This window comes from Pelmatolapia mariae, linkage group LG18 (genome assembly GCF_036321145.2).
Source record: "Pelmatolapia mariae isolate MD_Pm_ZW linkage group LG18, Pm_UMD_F_2, whole genome shotgun sequence".
Taxonomy (NCBI): domain Eukaryota; kingdom Metazoa; phylum Chordata; class Actinopteri; order Cichliformes; family Cichlidae; genus Pelmatolapia; species Pelmatolapia mariae.
In genome coordinates, this window is record NC_086243.1 from 17,022,978 (window position 1) to 17,041,470 (window position 18,493).

The window sequence follows — 18,493 nt, forward strand, 5'->3', positions numbered from 1 at the left end:
TGTCTTACAAGATCATGTCTGAATTTCTAAACAACAACAAATGTGGAGTATTTTAATACTGTCACGTCTGCCCTCATGCTGGCTTTTCTGTCTGCTCTAGTTTGGGATGACTCACTAGCAGAATGTTAACGATTGGGCCACTCTTTGGCTGTGCCCAGAGCTTTTGCTCAGTTTATAAGGAAAGAGTGGGAGTTGAGGCAGCTGAACACACTGTCACTCTACCTCGTCTTAGTTTTAGTATCACCCCCCACCCCCCCTTTTTTTTTCTCTTTTCTATGGCTCTGCAGCTGCTAGGAGACAGGAGCTGCATGACCAAACGGGTTTCTTTCTCTTTTATCACTGTCCCTAAAATCACAAAGCTCCCCTTCCCTGTTAAATTTTTTTTCTCCCTCTCTCAATCAGTTAATGACCATGTCTATTTAAAACTGAGAAAGAATTGGACAGACCACAGCTTACTATCCAGGCATAATGTTGCTTTGCATCCTTCCAAAGCTTGTGACAAACCTCTCTGTTTTTCCTCATATGTGACAATTTATAAAGCAATTTTACGTCTTGGGGTCAGCTTGGGTTATATTTTTTTGTTTTTTTGTTTTTTGTTTTTCCAAATTTGTAGATTTAGTTGTGAAAAAAGGGCAAAGGTTAAAAAATGAATCTACATCATAGGTCTGCTTGTACTTCGGTAAGAAATTTGTTGTCAGTTGTACTAAACATTTAGGATTTTCTTTTCTGAAGGTTTTATAAATCTTTTCTTTGTCAGGATTTTCTCTGTTATGAAGTTGGAAACCTCATTAAGAGTAAAGTTTCGGAACTACCCTGTAATACATTTGATATTTTTTCATGTGTTTGTATTGCATATGGTTTATAAATAAGTGTACTCTGTTCTCTACTATCAGCAGGAAGGCAGCGAAATAGACTGGAACCAATGGACACTATTTTTGTGAAGCAGGTCAAGGAAGGTGGCCCTGCTCATGGCGCTGGACTTTGCACAGGTAATGATCTGTCAAATGTCAGCCAGTCATCATTATTTACCAAAAACTACCAAAAAGAGGTTGTTCATGGGGGTGTAATTTCTTGGAAGTCACAGCATTACAACAGAAGAGGCATATTACAGTAACACAGAGTCTGCAACTTCCTCTATGATGTTGTACTACTGAAAGCATAGGGGCAAAAATGCAAGGAGTGCAGTTTTAAGTTTTCTTGACATTCCTTTCGCTGTTATCCACAACATAAGCCAGGCCTGCTGCTTTCTACCGGGTACCCTAATGATTTTAAGGATTTTAGTCAATACGGAACCCTTCAACCACACTTATTGAAAACTTTCATTATGTTACTATGTTATTTTTTTTCTAACTAAGAAGTCATAGTCATGTGCTCAAGTCTTTACTTTCTGTCATGAGCACATGTTTCCCTCACACAAACAGCTTGAAGTTTTCCTAGGATTCTGTCACTGAGGTCACTCAAGCCTTTTCTTTTTGATTTTGTTTTCTATCAGGTGATCGAATAGTGAAGGTGAATGGAGCAAGCATCATTGGGAAAGCTTATTGCGAGGTTATATCTTTGATCCAAGACAGGTAAGATTGAGCATGAATTTGTGTGCTTCATGCTTGTTGATTTACTTGCCCTGTTTAAAACTTCTTTTGCTCCCCTGCAGTGGTGACTTCCTTGAACTTTGTGTGATGCCAAAAGATGAAGATGTACTGCAACTGGTAAGTTTTCCTTTGCAATCCTGTTTTGAAAATTAGCTTTAAAAAGTTTTTTTTTGAAAGAGTGCTCTCTTTTCTCTAGCCTTGTAATAACTTCTATTCTGTGACAGAGCTGCTCTAGTTTAAGGCGTTCATGTCGGGACAGCAGTTATGAGATGTAGGCAAGCTAGCTTATCCCATCAGAGTTTTCTATCTAGGCCTCCTAATCAGGCCAGAGCACCCTTTCTGTCCTCCAGAAGTGCTGCTTACAGAACCACTGAAATGGCCCAAAAGGAGCGGTAAAGGAAGCTTTATTAAAAAAAAATACATTTATGGACTTGTTGACACACAGGCCAATCTAAATAGCTCATATATTTTGAGTTTATTTCATCTATACATCTGGGTTTATACAAAGTACCATGCACATTAAAAATAAACCAAGGAATGAAAGACATCAACTGTTTTTTAAAAGAAGTTTTATTCTCACCATTTGTGGATAAATGTTCTCTGCAGCTCAGCTGTTTACTTCTAGGTAGAAGTTAGATAATGAAGTTACTGTTTGTAATACAACTAAAAGTGGAGTAAGTGGTTTACAAGAAGTGGCAGTGATGCTTCAAATCCACGACAGTAACCTGTGCATGTTGTGCAATACTGTTACTTCTCAGAAAATGCAATGTTAAAAAGGACTGATTTTAGCTGGAAGCTAAATGGGAACTGAGTTCAAATATTATGGAAAGAAATATGAAACCATTAAAATTAGGTTACTGATAGGTTGGTTCAATTTTGGGTCCAGTTCCTAAAATAATAGTAGTAGTAATAATAACTTTAAAAAAACAAAACAAAATGCATGCATCAGGTGTAGGTAGGTTTTTTTTGTTTTTTTTAACATCGCTATAGAAAGTATTCCGGCGGTGTTAGAATAGTTTGCATTTATAGGTAGCACAGGCAATGCATTTTTGCTGGTTAAAAGGGCAACATCACATTTGAATTATATCAGCTGTAGTTAATCAGTGCTTATCCTGTTACCAGTGTCAATGAAGCAGAGACTAAGCTAATGTGCTCCCTCCGAGCTGCTTGTGAGTTAAAAACCACCTTTAGTTGTGGCAACACTTTGTGATTAGGAGTCAGGAAAATGAGAAGGTTTAAACACAGGAGAGTCCCAGTTAAAATGTAAACAAATACCGTATTTTGAAGTTTATATTTTGGAATCAGTTGCTGTATGATTTGGTAATGTTATTGCTGTTATTTTAGTTTGTGAGAATGATTAACATTAATTACCAATCAATCCAGCTTTTTCTTTTTTTGTTTTTGTTTTTTTTGGTCGTCTCTTTTTACGGTTTTTGATTGGAGGAAAAATTGATTAGTAATGATCTAGGTATTACAGAAATGGTGGTAGTTCCAGCTTTTCACCCAAAAACGGGTGAACCCTGTGTGCTAATCAATATTTAGCTCAATATTTAGGGTTCATATATTGCCTTTGTCTTTGTTCTTTGTGAGTATTGCATGTCCCCAAAACAATTTAACGTGCAGAGATAAGTCCTCATACCTATGAACACTTGAGATCTCATCATTAATCTTTCATGCATGCTGCAGGCAGCTCTTTGAAGCTACTGTGCATTTTGCACAGTCAGACAAAAGTGAAAGTGTACTCATCTGTTTCATATCTATAGCAAATTACTGTAAGTGCTTTGTCAAATAGCTAAAGAATACTCTCCCTAGGGGTTGTTGTTATCTGACATCCTGTTCATTAGTTAGATAATAAACGAGCTGGGCTCTCTGTGTTACCTAGAAAAACTCCTTAGGGGTCATTTATGGCTAGATTAAATTCTCATAATAAACTTGATGGTTAATTCAATAAATCATTTATTTTGGCATCCACCTTTGCAATATCAAAATCCTGTTTAGCAAATGGTCATCTCTCTGCAAGCTTCACATTTCTCCCAGAACAGGCAAGTTATGTAAAACGTTACATTGTATGTATAGCATTTTAATGAGCCAACTAGAATTAACATTGTAAAAATCAGAGAGAAATAAATTATTGGTCACATTCCCTTGACTACTCCAACAGTTCTTTTCTAGTAACCAATTGACTGTCACTCCACCCCTTCTCCCTGATAGGTTCTCCTTCCCTCCTGCCTCCATTTTTCCCATCTGTAATCATTCACACAGTTCAACCTCAAACACGTGTGTTGTTAAATCCATGGTTGCAGTGTTGTGTAGCAAATGGCAAACATGCGCACACACACACACAGACACGCACGCACGCGCGCGCGCAAAAATATATTGATGTAGGCACAAATAGGAACGGTCCATAAGAACAAGAGGATTATCGGAGGTGCTGGCAGCAAGACGTTACACTTTAGGAGGCAGCACACTCAGTGCTTGGAGACAGGCAGCAGTTGCTTAGCAAAGAGATGGATTGAACATTGTAGGAGCAGAAAAGGGAAGAGGACGGCACACCGTGAAAGCAGAGAAAATACAGAGGAGGGGGAAATAAAAGGAACAGGATGAATGATGAGCTGAAACCAGAAGATAAAATCAGCTGACTGCCCTGTGTTTTGAACAGGTTGATGCTAAGGGAGAGGGAGAGAGGAGGATGGAGTGGGAGGGGAGCTGTACCATCACAGCTGAATGTATAATCAGCAGCTGCTGCTTCTGTCATGTGAGCAGTACCAAAGGGAAGGAGAGGGAGACATAGACTGGAGGCACCTTGTTCAGTTAGCGTAATATTCTGGCTGAATATGGATAAAACCGTGAAGACATGAGAGCAGCATGAGAGGCAAGCTTCTGCTCTTGTCACCTCACCCAGGACAGACTGGCACAGGCAGGTCGTAACGTGGCAACCCCCTGCTTCATCTTTGCTTCTTCATCCCTCTCTACTGCCACTGCAGCTCTAGTATATTTTTAGCATGTCAAGCCCAGCTATGGCTGATTCATGTTTTCTCCCCGATGAATCTGTTTTGTTTCTCCCAACATGTGCATTTTCTTCTGCTGGCATCTTTTTCTCTTCCACCCTCTCTCCCATGATTTCTTAACGCTCTCATTTTCTCACGCTGTGATGGCAGCCTATTTCTCTGGAGACTACTAATCTGGTAAGGAAACAGAACACTGGGTAGCCTCTTGATGTTGACGTATTGTGCTTGCTGTATCATTTTGCATATGTCATGCGTGTCATTGTTACTGCTGGATGTTGACTTCAGGTTTTACATGATTGCTTTTCAGTTGGCTTGCATGAGTGTTTAATACTCAGCTCCGTGCTCATGATTGAAATGTGTAGACTGTAGAAATGGGCGATGCACTGTGCCTGCAGTACCTGTTAGATTGAACACTTCAGTAGGCATCCAGCTGGCATCTCAGCAAGGCCTCGCCCCTTCTTCATTCTCCATGTCAGATGTCATTAGTTTGATAAAGGCCATTGACCTCTGAACTGTAAAGGGAAGAACTGAGTCAGTCACTGATTTCTGTGAAACACACAGCTTTATGAAAGGTTGTAATTTGACACCAGGCTGTTGGGATCAAAGTCCTCATACCTTTACAGGTCTCATGCTTGCTGTATGTACAGTATGCTGAGTATACCAGATAAACAGCACATAGTTTAATGTGCTAGAAGAAGTTTTATGTTTAGGTTTGTATTTATTAGAAATGACTTTATTAGCATGTGTATGGAGCATGGTTTTCCGAACGCTGGATAATAACCAGGGGGGATAAATATAGCAGTTTCTCTGTGAGCGATAGGAACCGGTTGTCAGTCTGAGGCTGTAGTCTGTCAGTCTGAGGTGGGTAAATGGAAACATTGGTTATCTTTCCGCATTTATGTCCATTTATGACAGTTTTTATGTTATCGATTTTGTTCCCATAAACCAGTCGGTTAGCTTTTTAATATACTGGTGTTACAGAAAGTGTCACTGTTGGGGCTAAATAAGTTCAGTAGGCTTGTGCACCATTTGCCAATTATCTTTTGGTGTTAGCGTTTGTGGTAAATGTTTGTTTCTTGGATGGGCGAGACATTTTTCCTTATACTAAAAATGACAGCTGTTGTGTAACCACAAGCTTGGAGAACACAGGCTGTAATGTTGTAGAAGCACCAGTACACCACACTGTACCGTTTTAAAAAAATAAAATAAAATAATGTGTTGGAAACATTAAGTTTCTTTTAGTTAAAAATTATTTTCTTCTTTGGTTTATATACTGTACTAGCCTACGTTATTACCATGAGAATCCTAAATAAGGAGCAGATGAAGAGCATTGACACAGCTGAACTGCCTGAAACGCCTCCGCGTTCACTCACACTGCAATATGCACTGCCCACACACATACATGCAGTAACATTTGTAATATCACGCTTGACTTCTCTGTAAGTAGCTAGTATCAAACTGACGTGTATTATGCACACTTTGCAATTGCTACTTGTTCTCATCTGTTATAAACATTTCTCTGTTGCTGTGTTTCTAGGCCTACTCCCAGGATGCCTACCTCCGTGGCCACAGTAGCTACAGCGGAAATGCCTGTCACATTCCTGATCCACCTCCAGTATGCTACCCCAGAGTAGACTGTAAGCCTACGGGCATGGCCCAGCCGACAGACTCAGCAGGGCAGGTCTGCCGAGCGCCAACAGCACCTCCAGACCATGGGTACCGTAAGGAGATTACTGTGCCCCCAACACCACCTCTGGCATCGTATCCTAAGAGTCAAACAGCAGTGTGCATGCGCAATGACAGTGTGAGGACAGTGGTAGTTCCTCATAATACAGCCCATATGGGGCACATGGTTCCAGCACACAGGATGGAATTTATGGAACCTGCCTTTGTTAGGGGGAGGCCTGGGTCACTGGCCCAGTATCCTCAACCTCGAAAGGCAGATGTCTATCCCGGTGGTCCTGGAATGGTTCCATATGGAGCTCAGGTGTCAAACTACCCAGGAAACCACCAAAGCATTGATTGGCGCACTTACCAGACATACAGGGAGTACATTGACAACAAAGGGATCCATTCTCATGGTAGTCGGACTATCCAGGAGAGGCTAGACAGTTTACGAGCTGCTGGTCAGGCCAGCTTTGGCCCTACTCATCACGTTCTGCGGGGAGACTGGGGTCCTAAGGTGATACGGCGAAGGAGTACTTCCCATGACCGCTCATACCAAGGACCTCCACCCCACCTTCAAGTTGCCCCTCGCAGTGCCTCACAGGATCGCATGATCAGTGCAGAGAGGATTAGTAATGCAAGGAACTGGCCCCCTCGAAGTGTGTCCCAAGATGGCCTAGTCCACAAATCCCGGGCCCGATCCACAGACTATGTGGACCCTGCAGAGCTGGCCCGGCCCAGTGACAGGAGAGGGGGATATGGAAGGGCAGACCAAGGTACGAGGCTCAGTAGGCAAGCCATTCCCAGGCAGGCCATGGTCTACAGGCCTTCTGTGGGATACAGTGGCGGTATGAGGGGGCCCCCAGTCCCTTCTCTGTATACAAAAGGACCCGATTCGCTTCAAACTCGCTCTTCGCCCATGCTCTCTGACAGACCCTTACATTTTGCAAAGAGTTCAAGTGTTGAACATTCTTTCGCTGACCAAAGAGTTTCAGGCAAAGTTAGCCCTGCAGGCCAAGCTCTCCAGCACCTTCAAAGCAGGGTGCGGGCTGAAACCATGCAACCTGTTGAGGTAGGCAGAGATGCAGCATTGGTAGGACCCAGATCTTCTTCATGCTCTGCTCCCAAAGAGATGCCCCAGAGGCCTAGCATCCTCAAGCCACCTCACTTAGATTCCCAGAGTCAAGTAAATGGGCAAAGCCCCTCCGAGAGTATCGTGGTTCTAAGGGAGAAGCCTCCATCTGGAAAGAATCCCAGCCCCCTCCGGCAACCCTCCTACATCCTGGCCGTCAATGACGATGGAGGTGACTCCACAGCCGATGTGGTGGCGTGTTGGCTTCCTAACGATGCACGTCGAGAGATCCAAATACGCCGTCTTGGGGAACGGTGTAACACCTCCTGCTCCAGCAACCTGGATGAGTCTCTGGACTCCATTCCATTCATCGGTAAGAGAATCCGTAGTAAGCCTTGCTGCTGTGCTGCTGCTCGTTGTCATGGCAACAACCGCAGGCCGTAGTAACATTGTTCAGACCGGTAGTACCAGTACTGTAGATGGTTGAATAGCATTAGCACTATAGGCACTAATAAAAATCAGTTCACAAGTGGTGGATGGATGGAAAGCTGACTCCGATGCTTGCAGGCTAACTGACACCTATGGTTTCACTGTTAATCTGATTCGGTGTGTGTAAATATAGCGGTGGGGAGATGCAGGCTGTGTTTACAGATAAACTAATCTCCCTGGGAAGATGATATTAATCAGTTTTTGTGGCTTTTAGTGTGTGTTTGTGGGATGTTTGATTTAACCAGGGCAGAGTAAAGGATGGTTTAAGCCTTTTAGATTATATTGAATTTCTGATACATTGTTTTCTTGGATGTTCTCCCTTCAAAACAGATACATTACACTTAAATAGTCACAAAATAGATTTTGTGATGATTAAATTGTTTTTATCTCTAAAGTAACTATCTTACTATGAACATGTCAAGTGTATGTCAAATTTCTTGCAGTGTTTTGCTTTTGCCTATGTGTGTCTGCCATTTTAAAAAGGGCATTTAAGTCTGATGAGAATTAAAACGGTCAAAATGTAATTGTTTGCATTAATATAATAATCATAAATAAAGGGAACAGTCACTCTGTTTAATGTTGTGGAATAATGTTGATATTGCTATTATTACATTTCTAGAGACAATACTGATGAAATGCAGATGGATGACCTTTTGATTTTTAAGAGGACCCGTCCCAAATATTTGAGGGACGGGTATTACAATTTTTTTTTCTCTTTGTTTCTTTTCTGCATTCTTGGTCTTTTTGTGTGTCCTCCATCTGTCTCTCTTTATGTATGTATTATGTATTATGATCTGTCTGTCCATCTGTCTGCCTCTTCGTGTGTCTCTCTAAAAATCACAGAAAATGGTAGAAAGGGGATCGGTGAGAGGGGATAAGCTGTTATTTGCAGTTAGATTTTGCGTCATTTGTTTTGGGCTTTACTGTTGTTTGTGCTTGTTGAGTTTTGTTCTTCAGAGAAATGGTCAACCCCTGATAACAAAGACAGTCTTATAAGGGATTTGTTTTCAGACTGAAATGTCAGGACCTTGTTTGTGGATCTACCTAATGGGCAATATGCAATTTGTTTTTTTATTTCTTCAAAGGAAACAAAATGTTTTCTGGAAGACCATATGGAGTAGCTAGGTAACAGGCTGAGAGGTTTTAATTGATCTGTATGATCTTATAACAGCACCCTTATTTGCAAATGTCTGAGATAAGCCTGTACGGGCCTTTTCACATCTCTTAATTTTAGATGTTTTATTACTGACAACTTTATTCATCAAGATTTAATGTTCCACTTCTGTGTAAACATATTTTGGTGCTTTTCATTGTGGCTTGTGTATGCTACAAAATTGGGTTAGGTACCCTCTCCAGGAAAGGTTTTCTGATTGAAGAAGCTACAGTTTATCAGTGAATGCCTGCCTCTGATAATTTGCTACTCAAGGACATGATAGAAATGAGCATTGGGTCCAGGGGGATAAATTCACTTTACTTAAATAATATAGTTTCTTATTTTGACTTTAGACAGTAGTAGCTGGTACTTTCTATTCTGTTTTGTTACCTCTTGTATCAGTCTGCTAAAAATGTGAATTTTATTGAATAACTATCAGATTTGTTCCATCTATTTAAAAAGATGACTTTTTAAATAGACAGAATTTATCATGGAAACAGTAAATTTCCATCATGGAGGTCCTGCAGATTATTTTGGGTCTCTGGGAAAATTGCTTAGGATTAGCTAGAACCACCCTCTTCTTGTCTGTCAGGAGTATGAGCTGTTGCATGCAGAGTGCTGTTTATTAGAAGGGTTACTTCCTCCTATATTGAGCTTATCAGATGTTTGAAAAGGATGGAAGACTTTAAATTTAGTGATGGAAACAACTTTAGCAAAGTAGCTGAAGAAGTCTTTTTAAGGGGATGGTGACATCCTTTTTCCGTTGCCCCGTTTCAAAGTTGGGCTCAGGCTTTAACTAGAACAGTTGCTTTTAAATTTAGCTCCAAAAGCCCCATGGCTGCCGAGAGCAGCTTTGTACTCTGAGCAGTTTCAGACTTGAAGTGCCAAGAGTGGGTGGTACTTGAGAATTAAAAACTTCCTTCTCTTTCTTGCTGCTAAAAAGGAAAAGGCATTAGATGGCGATGTGTTGCTGCACGTTAGCTATTGGATTCACAAAAAGAGTGATTCTTTTCCCCGTTTTTTCCCCCCCCACTTTCTAAATCCCACAGATCATAGTTATTGAAATACAGATCAGTGAGTCATAGCGCAGCAGTCCTACATTCTTGAAGACAGATGCTGAAGTTGGAAACACATCATATTATAGAATATATATGATGTTTATCTGCATCTGTGTGTTCACAATAAATGCTTTGTGTTCATAGATGAGCCAGTCAGCCCCAGCGTTGACCGGGAAGCTGCTCCTATTCCACCCTCTGCTGTTATATCTGTTGCGCCATCCACAGCTCCCTCTGGTCAAGGCTCACCATGTCCTCCCATTCGACGCCAGCTGTCACATGACCAAGGTAAAAACCACAAATAATCAAAATCCAACACCCCCCCCCCCCCCCCCCCCCCCCCAAATAAAAAATAATGTAAATAATGTCTTTTTTTTAATCCCATTGGTCATTTATCTGAGGGCCTAATGTGGCTCTTACTAACAGTGATTTGGAGTCTAAATAAGTTGCATGCATACTTCACCATTACTGTGTAGAGTCCCTGCGAAGTGCTTTGCTGGAGTCTGACTCAACAAGCAAAACTGAGCGGTCCAAGTCCTATGATGAGGGTCTGGATATCTATCAGGAGGAAAGCAGGGCGTGAGTGCATCTTAAACAAAATCACTGCTCTTAGTTTTCTATATATATATATATATATATATATATATATATATATATATATATATATATATATATATATATATATATATATATATATATATATATATATGAATAAAATTTGGCTAAGGAACAGTCTTTTTTTTTTTTTTTTTTTATGTTTTTCTTTATTGTGTTTATTTTGTCTCTCTTGTGCCACTTCTTTAGGAGATCTTCCAGTAAGCATTTGCCCAGCTTCAGGGGGCTTAGAAAGGTGAGGAAATTTAGGATCAGTTGCATCATTTTATAATGTGTCAAGGTATTGAATAGCATTTAATTGTGTGCTTTTTTTAACCCACTTTTGAGTCATGTAGTTGGTTATTTTAACCAGTATTTTTGAAAAAAATTACACCTAGATATTTGATTTATGGAAGATAGATAGATATTTCATAAATGGAAATGAGTTTGGAAGTTACTGGATGGTCAGATGATACCAGTGTTTGTTTCTTTTAATTTGGGAACTTAGAATATTCTTCACAATATGGTTTCCTTAGAAGTGTATTTTTTCATATATTGTTCTGGAAACTACAATCCCCAGTCTAAATCCACTCTGAGATCTTGGCTGCATGTCATTCTACCCTCAGACTCTTCCCACAGTTCATGTCACCGTCTTCTTTCAGCTAATAATCCCAGGAAAAAAAAATGTCATATATTCACACTTGCAGGCTCTGGATGGGCATAAATCATCTGGGGATTCTGGCTCTCGAAGGGACTCCTCTTCAGTGATATTCTCTGATTCTTCCAGAGAAGGGTTGCTTAACTTCAGGCAGTTCAGTACAGATAAAAATAAGGTATTTCTTTACACTCATGTCTTCATCTAACACTGTAACTATAACTAACGTTATGATTTCTAAGCATTTCTCTCTGTCTCCTTTCTTTTCTTATAGCGTGTTGGTGGGGGAATGAGATCATGGAAGCAAATGTATGCTGTTTTACAAGGTCACACCCTGACCCTGTACAAAGACAGGAAAGATGCACTGTCTCGTTCTTCAGGGCAATCCGAGGAGGAACCACTGCGAATTAGCATCGAGGCCTGTCTGATTGACATCTCCTATAGCGATACAAGACGCAAGAATGTGCTGCGACTAACCACCTCAGACTGCGAGTACTTGTTTCAGGCAGAAGGGAGAGATGACATGCTGTCTTGGATCAAAGACATTCAGAAAAACAGTAACCCAGATGAAGAGGTTCGTGTGTGTGTAGTAAGACCAAATGTTGTGCTTAACTGCAGAGCCAAGTGATGGTTATGACCACATGATGAGTTGATCTCTCACAGCCTGTCTGCCAGCTTAAGTGATTTGATTATATTTCCCCCAAACTTCCTAAAGTGCACCAACTCCTGGCTGGCCTCATGCTTTTCTGTCCTCTAATTAAAAAATTGTTATCAAGTCATAACATAATACTGTAGTACTCATTATTTTTTTAGCACACTAGCATGTGCAAGTTTAGACTACAGCACGCTGTAGTTTTGAAAATAACAACCGGCACACCCATCAGGTTAACAACAAAGAGAACCAGAGTTCGTCTTTGAATAAAATACAATGAACATGTCAGTGAGATGGAGAGGATTACAGCCGTTATTTATAAAATGGTTAACAAAAGCAAAAATAAGGTGTCACTTGAAACATGTTCTACCTGGGCAGAACAAAAAAAAACCACGGATGGCACTTGGTTAGGGTGTGAGGGGAAATTTCCATTTCAGACTGAGAGGAAGTCAGTAAGGTTCCTTTCTGATCTGTACAATAAATAAATACATGATCATATATATTTATTTACAAAAATATTGCAAAACCTCGATAATTAAATTGTATTGTATTACGAAACAATATATTTTTATTTTAAAGTCTTCCGTTTATGTCTGTTCTCGCTACAGAACGCAGCTGTGAGTCGGGACCTGATCAGCCGAAGGATCAAAGAATACAACATGAGGTATGAGGGACTACATTGACCCCTGAGGGGGATCCAAAATACTGGACTACCAGTTTTTAAGTGTATGGCCACCTAATGTTAATACTTATTTAGACTGTGTATTTATTTACTTTTTTTTTTCTTTCAATATTTTGCTGTTGAACAGTGCACCCAGCAGCAGGTCTGAACCTTCACCCAAGCCTGCCCGCCATTCGCTGAGCATCAAAACGCCATTCCTTGGAGGCAAAACAGATGGTAAGAACCATAGCCCCCATTTGCCCAAAACTGGAGAGGAGCAGAGGGCAATGAAGAGTAAAGCTGCCAGTTCTTAATGTTAAGGTGTGTCATTAAGTGTAGTTAGAGTGCATGTAACCTCAATTTGTATACGTTTGACCTGTCAGATGAGTCCAGTCCACCACGGGACAGAGGTACTTGGAAAATTGCCATTCCAGGGATCATAAGGAAGCCATTTGAGAAAAAGACTCCAGCTGGCATCACTTTTGGTGTCCGACTTGATGATTGTCCATCTGCACAAAGTAATGAGGTGGGTCTGCTGTGTTTCCACAGGTTTGTTTTGTTTTGTTTTTTTAAAGATGGGCTCATTATCATTCAGATGAAGATGAAGTGTGTTTCTTCCAGACAAATAAAATGCATCTTTACATCCACTTTGAATCACTCATTCACTGGAGCTAACACTGTGTGGTGTGATTGATCGATATGGTTCATGATGTTGATTTTTTTTTCTTTCTTCTTCTTATGTAATTTGTGCAGAATGTTCCTCTCATCGTGGAGGTGTGCTGCAAAGTTGTGGAGGAGCGAGGTCTGGAGTACACAGGAATCTACAGGGTCCCTGGGAACAACGCTGCCATCTCCAACATGCAGGAGGAGCTCAACAGCAAAGGCATGAATGACATCGACATCCAGGAAGACGTGAGTGACTGACTGACAGGTTGCACAGTACAGCGCACCACTTCCCTGACAACATCTTTGCACTGTGATTGATTCGTACTGCAAGAACTGCATTAACCTGAAGCTGCCTTGATCTACTCTGCAGAAATGGCGGGACCTTAACGTCATCAGTAGTTTATTGAAGTCCTTTTTCAGAAAACTTCCAGAACCTCTGTTTACAAATGGTAAGACTAAAGTCATAAAGAATAAATTGCAAAACCTCTGGGATAATGTCGTTTTTCCTGTGCGGTTATTCTTTTTGCAATTGTAAGTTGAGGTTTTCTGGATCTGTTCACAGAAAAGTATGCAGATTTTATAGAAGCCAGCAGAATAGAAGACTCAGTGGAGAGATTAAAGGAGCTCAAGAGGCTGGTGAGTGAAAGATCAAATATGAGGAACCTATTTGAACAGTTATTACCATAAAGCATTCTCCTCATCCTGAACACTGGCCCCCTGTTTGGTCATTTCCTCCAGATCCGTGAGTTGCCAATTCATCACTATGAAACTCTGAAATTCCTTTGTGCTCACCTCAAAAGAGTTTCTGACAACTGTGAAAAGAACAAGGTATGAGCATCAACAGGATCTCTGTGTTAATGCCATTAGTTAACACCGTGCAGTGCGTTCAATCCTGTGCTAATCCAGTGTCTCTGAGGATTATGTCATTAAATGTGACTGTCTTTTACCTTGTATCTATTTAGATGGAGCCTCGTAATCTAGCTATCGTGTTTGGCCCTACCCTGGTCAGAACCTCTGAGGACAACATGACTAACATGGTTAACCACATGCCAGACCAGTGCAAGATAGTCGAGAACCTTATTCAGCAGTTTGACTGGTTCTTCGCTGATGATGGTGACGAGGACCCTGTTGTATGTAGCATTTCTTTTTCTTTATTTTATTCGATGGAAATTAAATGAAAGGTCTGTCAGTTCTGTGGATCAGTTTAGTTGTTGATTTTGAAGACATGCAGCTACAGTGTTTATGAATTACCTTTAAAATGTAAAAACAGAATTGAACAACTTGCATATGTCATAAACCGAGATTTTATTTTACAATAGAAAATAGAAACCCTATTTTTTGCATTGTGTTAAGTTACTTCTTACTCTTTTCCTTCCATATGTTGCTCCAGACCACAGCAGAGCAGGAAAGTACAGTGCAGTCTCAGCCTGTGCCCAATATCGACCACCTGCTCTCCAACATTGGGCGGACTGCACCCTCTCCTGGCGAAGTCTCAGGTAACTTAGCAGCAGTGTTTTTCACACTTCAGCATCAGCACAGCAAATTTCTGCCATAGCAGCATTAATATTTTTCCTTAAGATTATAGTAGATTAAAAGAGTTGTGTGGTAAAGACCTATTTAAGATTAAATGCTGGTAGAGTGTCAATTGCAAATGCTGAAAGTACGAGCACCATCCCTTGTTTTTCAGTTCATATGCTTTAAGCGAATACTAAACAGCCAAGTTTTATTTGTTTCTGTTAAAGCAAGTTTTTTGTTTTGTTTTTTTTTTTCAGTAACTTTTCAGTGGATGCAATGTTGCGCTTCAGCCACTGGAAAATTGTTGAAAAATGCCTTGCAATCATTTTGTTTATTTTTTTGGAGAAAAGTCTGTTTTGTTTGGATGTTGATGTTTATTTGCCCAAAATTAAACTGTCCTCAAGTTTTGTTTTTGTTCGTTTCTTTGCTTTACTCTTCTTTTTTCTTTTTCTTTTCTTGCTCAAGTCATTTTTTTCTCCCTGTGCTTTACCTGTGTTGAGACGACGACTCCTTTTCTTTCAGTTCTTTTCTTCCCCTCCTCCTCGTCTCTCACATAATCCCGGCATGTTCTTTCCCAGAAAGAAAATCTAACAAACAAAACGAAACAATGGAAGTTTTAACCCTTCTGACCTGTGCCCTTCTGTGTGTAGTGTGTTGTTTTTCTCCCTTATCCCTGTCCAGCACTCACACATTACCCAATCTTGACACAGGCCAAGTGGGCGGCGTCTATCACTCGATGATGTCACTGATGGACTCTGTTTTGTCAGTGATGGACAGCTGGGACTGTAGGAAGAAGGACGAGTGTTGTGCCCAGTGTAGCTGCCTAGTCTGCAGAAACCCGCAGCTCTTTTAAATTTGGGCGAAAGGAGGAAAAAAGATAAAAAAGAAAGAAAGAGAAGTCGATGTTTGTCATTTTTCCTGTGGTGTGCACGTCTCATATTTAAACCAATACCCTAAAATGAGGGGATACAGAGCGATGCTGCTGTTCTCTCTCTGAAAGCCCTTCTGCTGTCTCTTGTTGTTTCTTAAGCTGATCGCAAGGACAAGTAGCATGGTACGGTCAACCTCAGGTTCTCTCCCGGTCATGTGGCATAATCTGTCATGATGTCTGAGGGTGGGGGTCGTGGTGTTGGGACTGAGCTGGATGTTCCCCAGCACACATGCGTTTACACACAAACAAAAAACACACACAGCCACCTCCCAGGTGGAGTAGTAGTTAGCAACTTACTGAAGCAGAGGCACTCAGGCTTTCAGCTAGCACTGGATGGAGTTCCCGTTAGGAAGATGTAGTGTTTTTTTGTTTTTTATTTGTTGTCTGTGATGTCATTCTTTCAAAATCTTCAGTATTTTAAAATGTCACATCGTCAACTACAGACCAACATTTTCTCATATCCTGTAACATAATGTCACAGCCGCATGTCTCTCTCACAGTCTTTCTACCAACCATGCTCTGCACACTTGCACACACACAGACACACACACAAATACACACCAAAATTTTAACCTAACTTAAAACAGCATTATCATAGTGGTAGGAATCGATTATTTAGTCATATGATAAAGGTTTTTATTGGACTCTATGCAGTCATATGAAAAACTAAGTACAGCCCATAATTCAGTAGCTTTTAGAACCACCTATAACAGCAACAACTTGAAGTAAAAAAAAAAAAAAAGTTTTCTCAGACTTCATCAGTCTCTGACATAACCGTGGAGGAATTTTGGCTCACTCCTTTGTGCAGCATAGCTTTATTTAGTTTCTGTGTGTTTATTTATGTATAGCTCTCTTAGGGACCTGATTTGCTGCTGGATCATTGTCCAGTAGTTTTAGCTCATCTTTAGCTATCAAGACAAAAGGCCTCACATTTGAGTTTAGAATACTTTGATATTCAGAGGAGTTCATTGTCTGCTCAATGACTGCAAGGTGCACAGTCTGTAAAACAAGCCGAGATCATCATCCCTCCACCACTGTGCATGACAGTTGGTTTACAGTGTTTGCGCTGATATACTGCCTTTTGGTTTTCACCAAATGCATTGTGTCCTAACATCTCCACTTTGGGCCTGTCTGTCTAAATAACATTGTTTCAGAAATCTTGTAGTTTGTTCGTATGCAGCACTCCTACCTTAAAAGCCATACCCATTTAGTCTTTTTCTATTTTTTTATTCTCAGATACGTTAAAACTTTATGAAACCTGTAAAGTCTTAGATGTAGCTCTTGGGTTTTTTGCAGTTTCTCAGAGCATTGCACGGTCTGGCCTTGGGATGAGTTTGTTGGGAAGTCTGCTCCTAAGAAGATTGTCTGTTTTGAGATGTATTAACAAACACCTGAATGTTCCAGAGTAGCAAATTACCAAACTTCTACTTTTATACAGATGCTCACCACATATTGATATTTTAAAAAGTGCAATCGGTTAGCACCACCTAGCTGCTTCTGTTCATTTTTTATTCCATTTGAAGCAGTAAGCGTGTACTTGGTTATTCACTGGACTGCAGAGAGTCAAAACGTTTTTACATGCCTGTAGGAATCTTAGAAAACAGTGAGTTTCAGGCCAGTGACAAAATGTATTTCAGTTCAGCTTTATTTATTCTGCAGTTTAAAGAATACACAGCGATGAACAGTTTAATGTGAAATAAAATCTATAAATAGGTAAACCTGATTTAAAAAACCTCTCAAAATCAGAAATATATGGTCATTAAATTCTGAGCAAATCTTCCTTTTTTTTTTCTTTCTTTTTTTCCTTTTTTTTTTTTTTTTTAATAAACAAGTAGTTGACAAATTTAAGTCTTGCACTCAAAGACACCTCACAGTGCCTCCTGTTTTTAAAAAACGTATTATTGAACCAAGACGCCACATCTCAAATTTTCGATACAGCGTTAACTCACACAGGATTCATTGGAAGTTTTGTTTTGTTTTGGTTTCTTTTGTTCCTGCATTTAGTTCCTGTGGCCGCATTGTTTCTGTAAAAAGCCTGCTTATCTTGCAGTATGCATGATTTGAGTCAGAGAAAGTCTTGCAAATGTTTTTTGCTTTTTATGTCTTTTATAGTGACAGGCTACTTGTTGAGGGCAATGTAGAATTTCATGCAGCTTGGAGTAAGAGCAAGTTAGACTAAAGTTTGCCCGCGGCAAGTTGTGTCGACCACAAAACACACTCACTGATCTGTTCAGCTCAGGCCCCTTAAGTCTCTCAGTCAGAGCAAACTCATCACTCCCTCTCCTCTGTGACGTCTTTGAGTTGGGAAAGAATGCCCACAGCTGGTTGGTGGCTACATGTGATGCTCTGTGACTGGCGTGTTTGTCCGTGATGTGCCGTCGATCCATCGATACTCGAGCATGAGCTGCTTTTCTGTGTCTTGGTTTACCGCCAGGTTCTCACTTCCTCGCCCCTCATTATTCATCTCAGGCCTCTTCTGCTGCCGTCTCCACTTTTTCATATACTGCTTAGCATAGCTACACCTCTCTCTCTCTCTCTCTCTCTCTCTCTCTCTCTCTCTCTCTCTCTCTCTCTCTCTCTCTCTCTCTCTCTCCTCCAAATTGTATCATCTGCTTTCATGTAACTGCTCTCATTAAATCCATTGTATCTTGTCACTTTCACTCTGAGCAAACTTTGAATCTGCCTCTTCTTTCTGTATGTATGTAGGTGTGAGACTTTTACTAATGAATCTCTTGTTTTTAATGCAGACTCAGCATGTAGTGAAACCTCCAAATCAAAGGTAATGTGC

General features: G+C 40.5%; 1 protein-coding gene across 2 annotated transcripts in view; it reads left to right on the forward strand.

Annotated features, from left to right (window-relative positions):
- arhgap21b (Rho GTPase activating protein 21b) overlaps positions 1 to 18,493 on the forward strand; it is a 38,766-nt gene that overhangs the window by 16,997 nt on the left and 3,276 nt on the right. Inside the window, exons 5-24 of one of the 2 annotated variants that reach the window (XM_063461561.1) lie at positions 894 to 989; positions 1,493 to 1,571; positions 1,652 to 1,706; positions 4,748 to 4,774; positions 6,135 to 7,707; positions 10,179 to 10,319; positions 10,508 to 10,610; positions 10,836 to 10,881; positions 11,333 to 11,458; positions 11,555 to 11,854; positions 12,541 to 12,596; positions 12,742 to 12,830; positions 12,977 to 13,119; positions 13,347 to 13,505; positions 13,630 to 13,708; positions 13,822 to 13,895; positions 13,998 to 14,087; positions 14,222 to 14,389; positions 14,650 to 14,755; positions 18,453 to 18,484. In XM_063461561.1, the coding sequence (XP_063317631.1) occupies positions 894 to 989; positions 1,493 to 1,571; positions 1,652 to 1,706; positions 4,748 to 4,774; positions 6,135 to 7,707; positions 10,179 to 10,319; positions 10,508 to 10,610; positions 10,836 to 10,881; positions 11,333 to 11,458; positions 11,555 to 11,854; positions 12,541 to 12,596; positions 12,742 to 12,830; positions 12,977 to 13,119; positions 13,347 to 13,505; positions 13,630 to 13,708; positions 13,822 to 13,895; positions 13,998 to 14,087; positions 14,222 to 14,389; positions 14,650 to 14,755; positions 18,453 to 18,484 (3,542 nt within the window). The remainder of the gene's footprint in view (positions 1 to 893; positions 990 to 1,492; positions 1,572 to 1,651; positions 1,707 to 4,747; positions 4,775 to 6,134; positions 7,708 to 10,178; positions 10,320 to 10,507; positions 10,611 to 10,835; positions 10,882 to 11,332; positions 11,459 to 11,554; positions 11,855 to 12,540; positions 12,597 to 12,741; positions 12,831 to 12,976; positions 13,120 to 13,346; positions 13,506 to 13,629; positions 13,709 to 13,821; positions 13,896 to 13,997; positions 14,088 to 14,221; positions 14,390 to 14,649; positions 14,756 to 18,452; positions 18,485 to 18,493) is intronic. The other variant, XM_063461562.1, reaches the window with a different exon arrangement.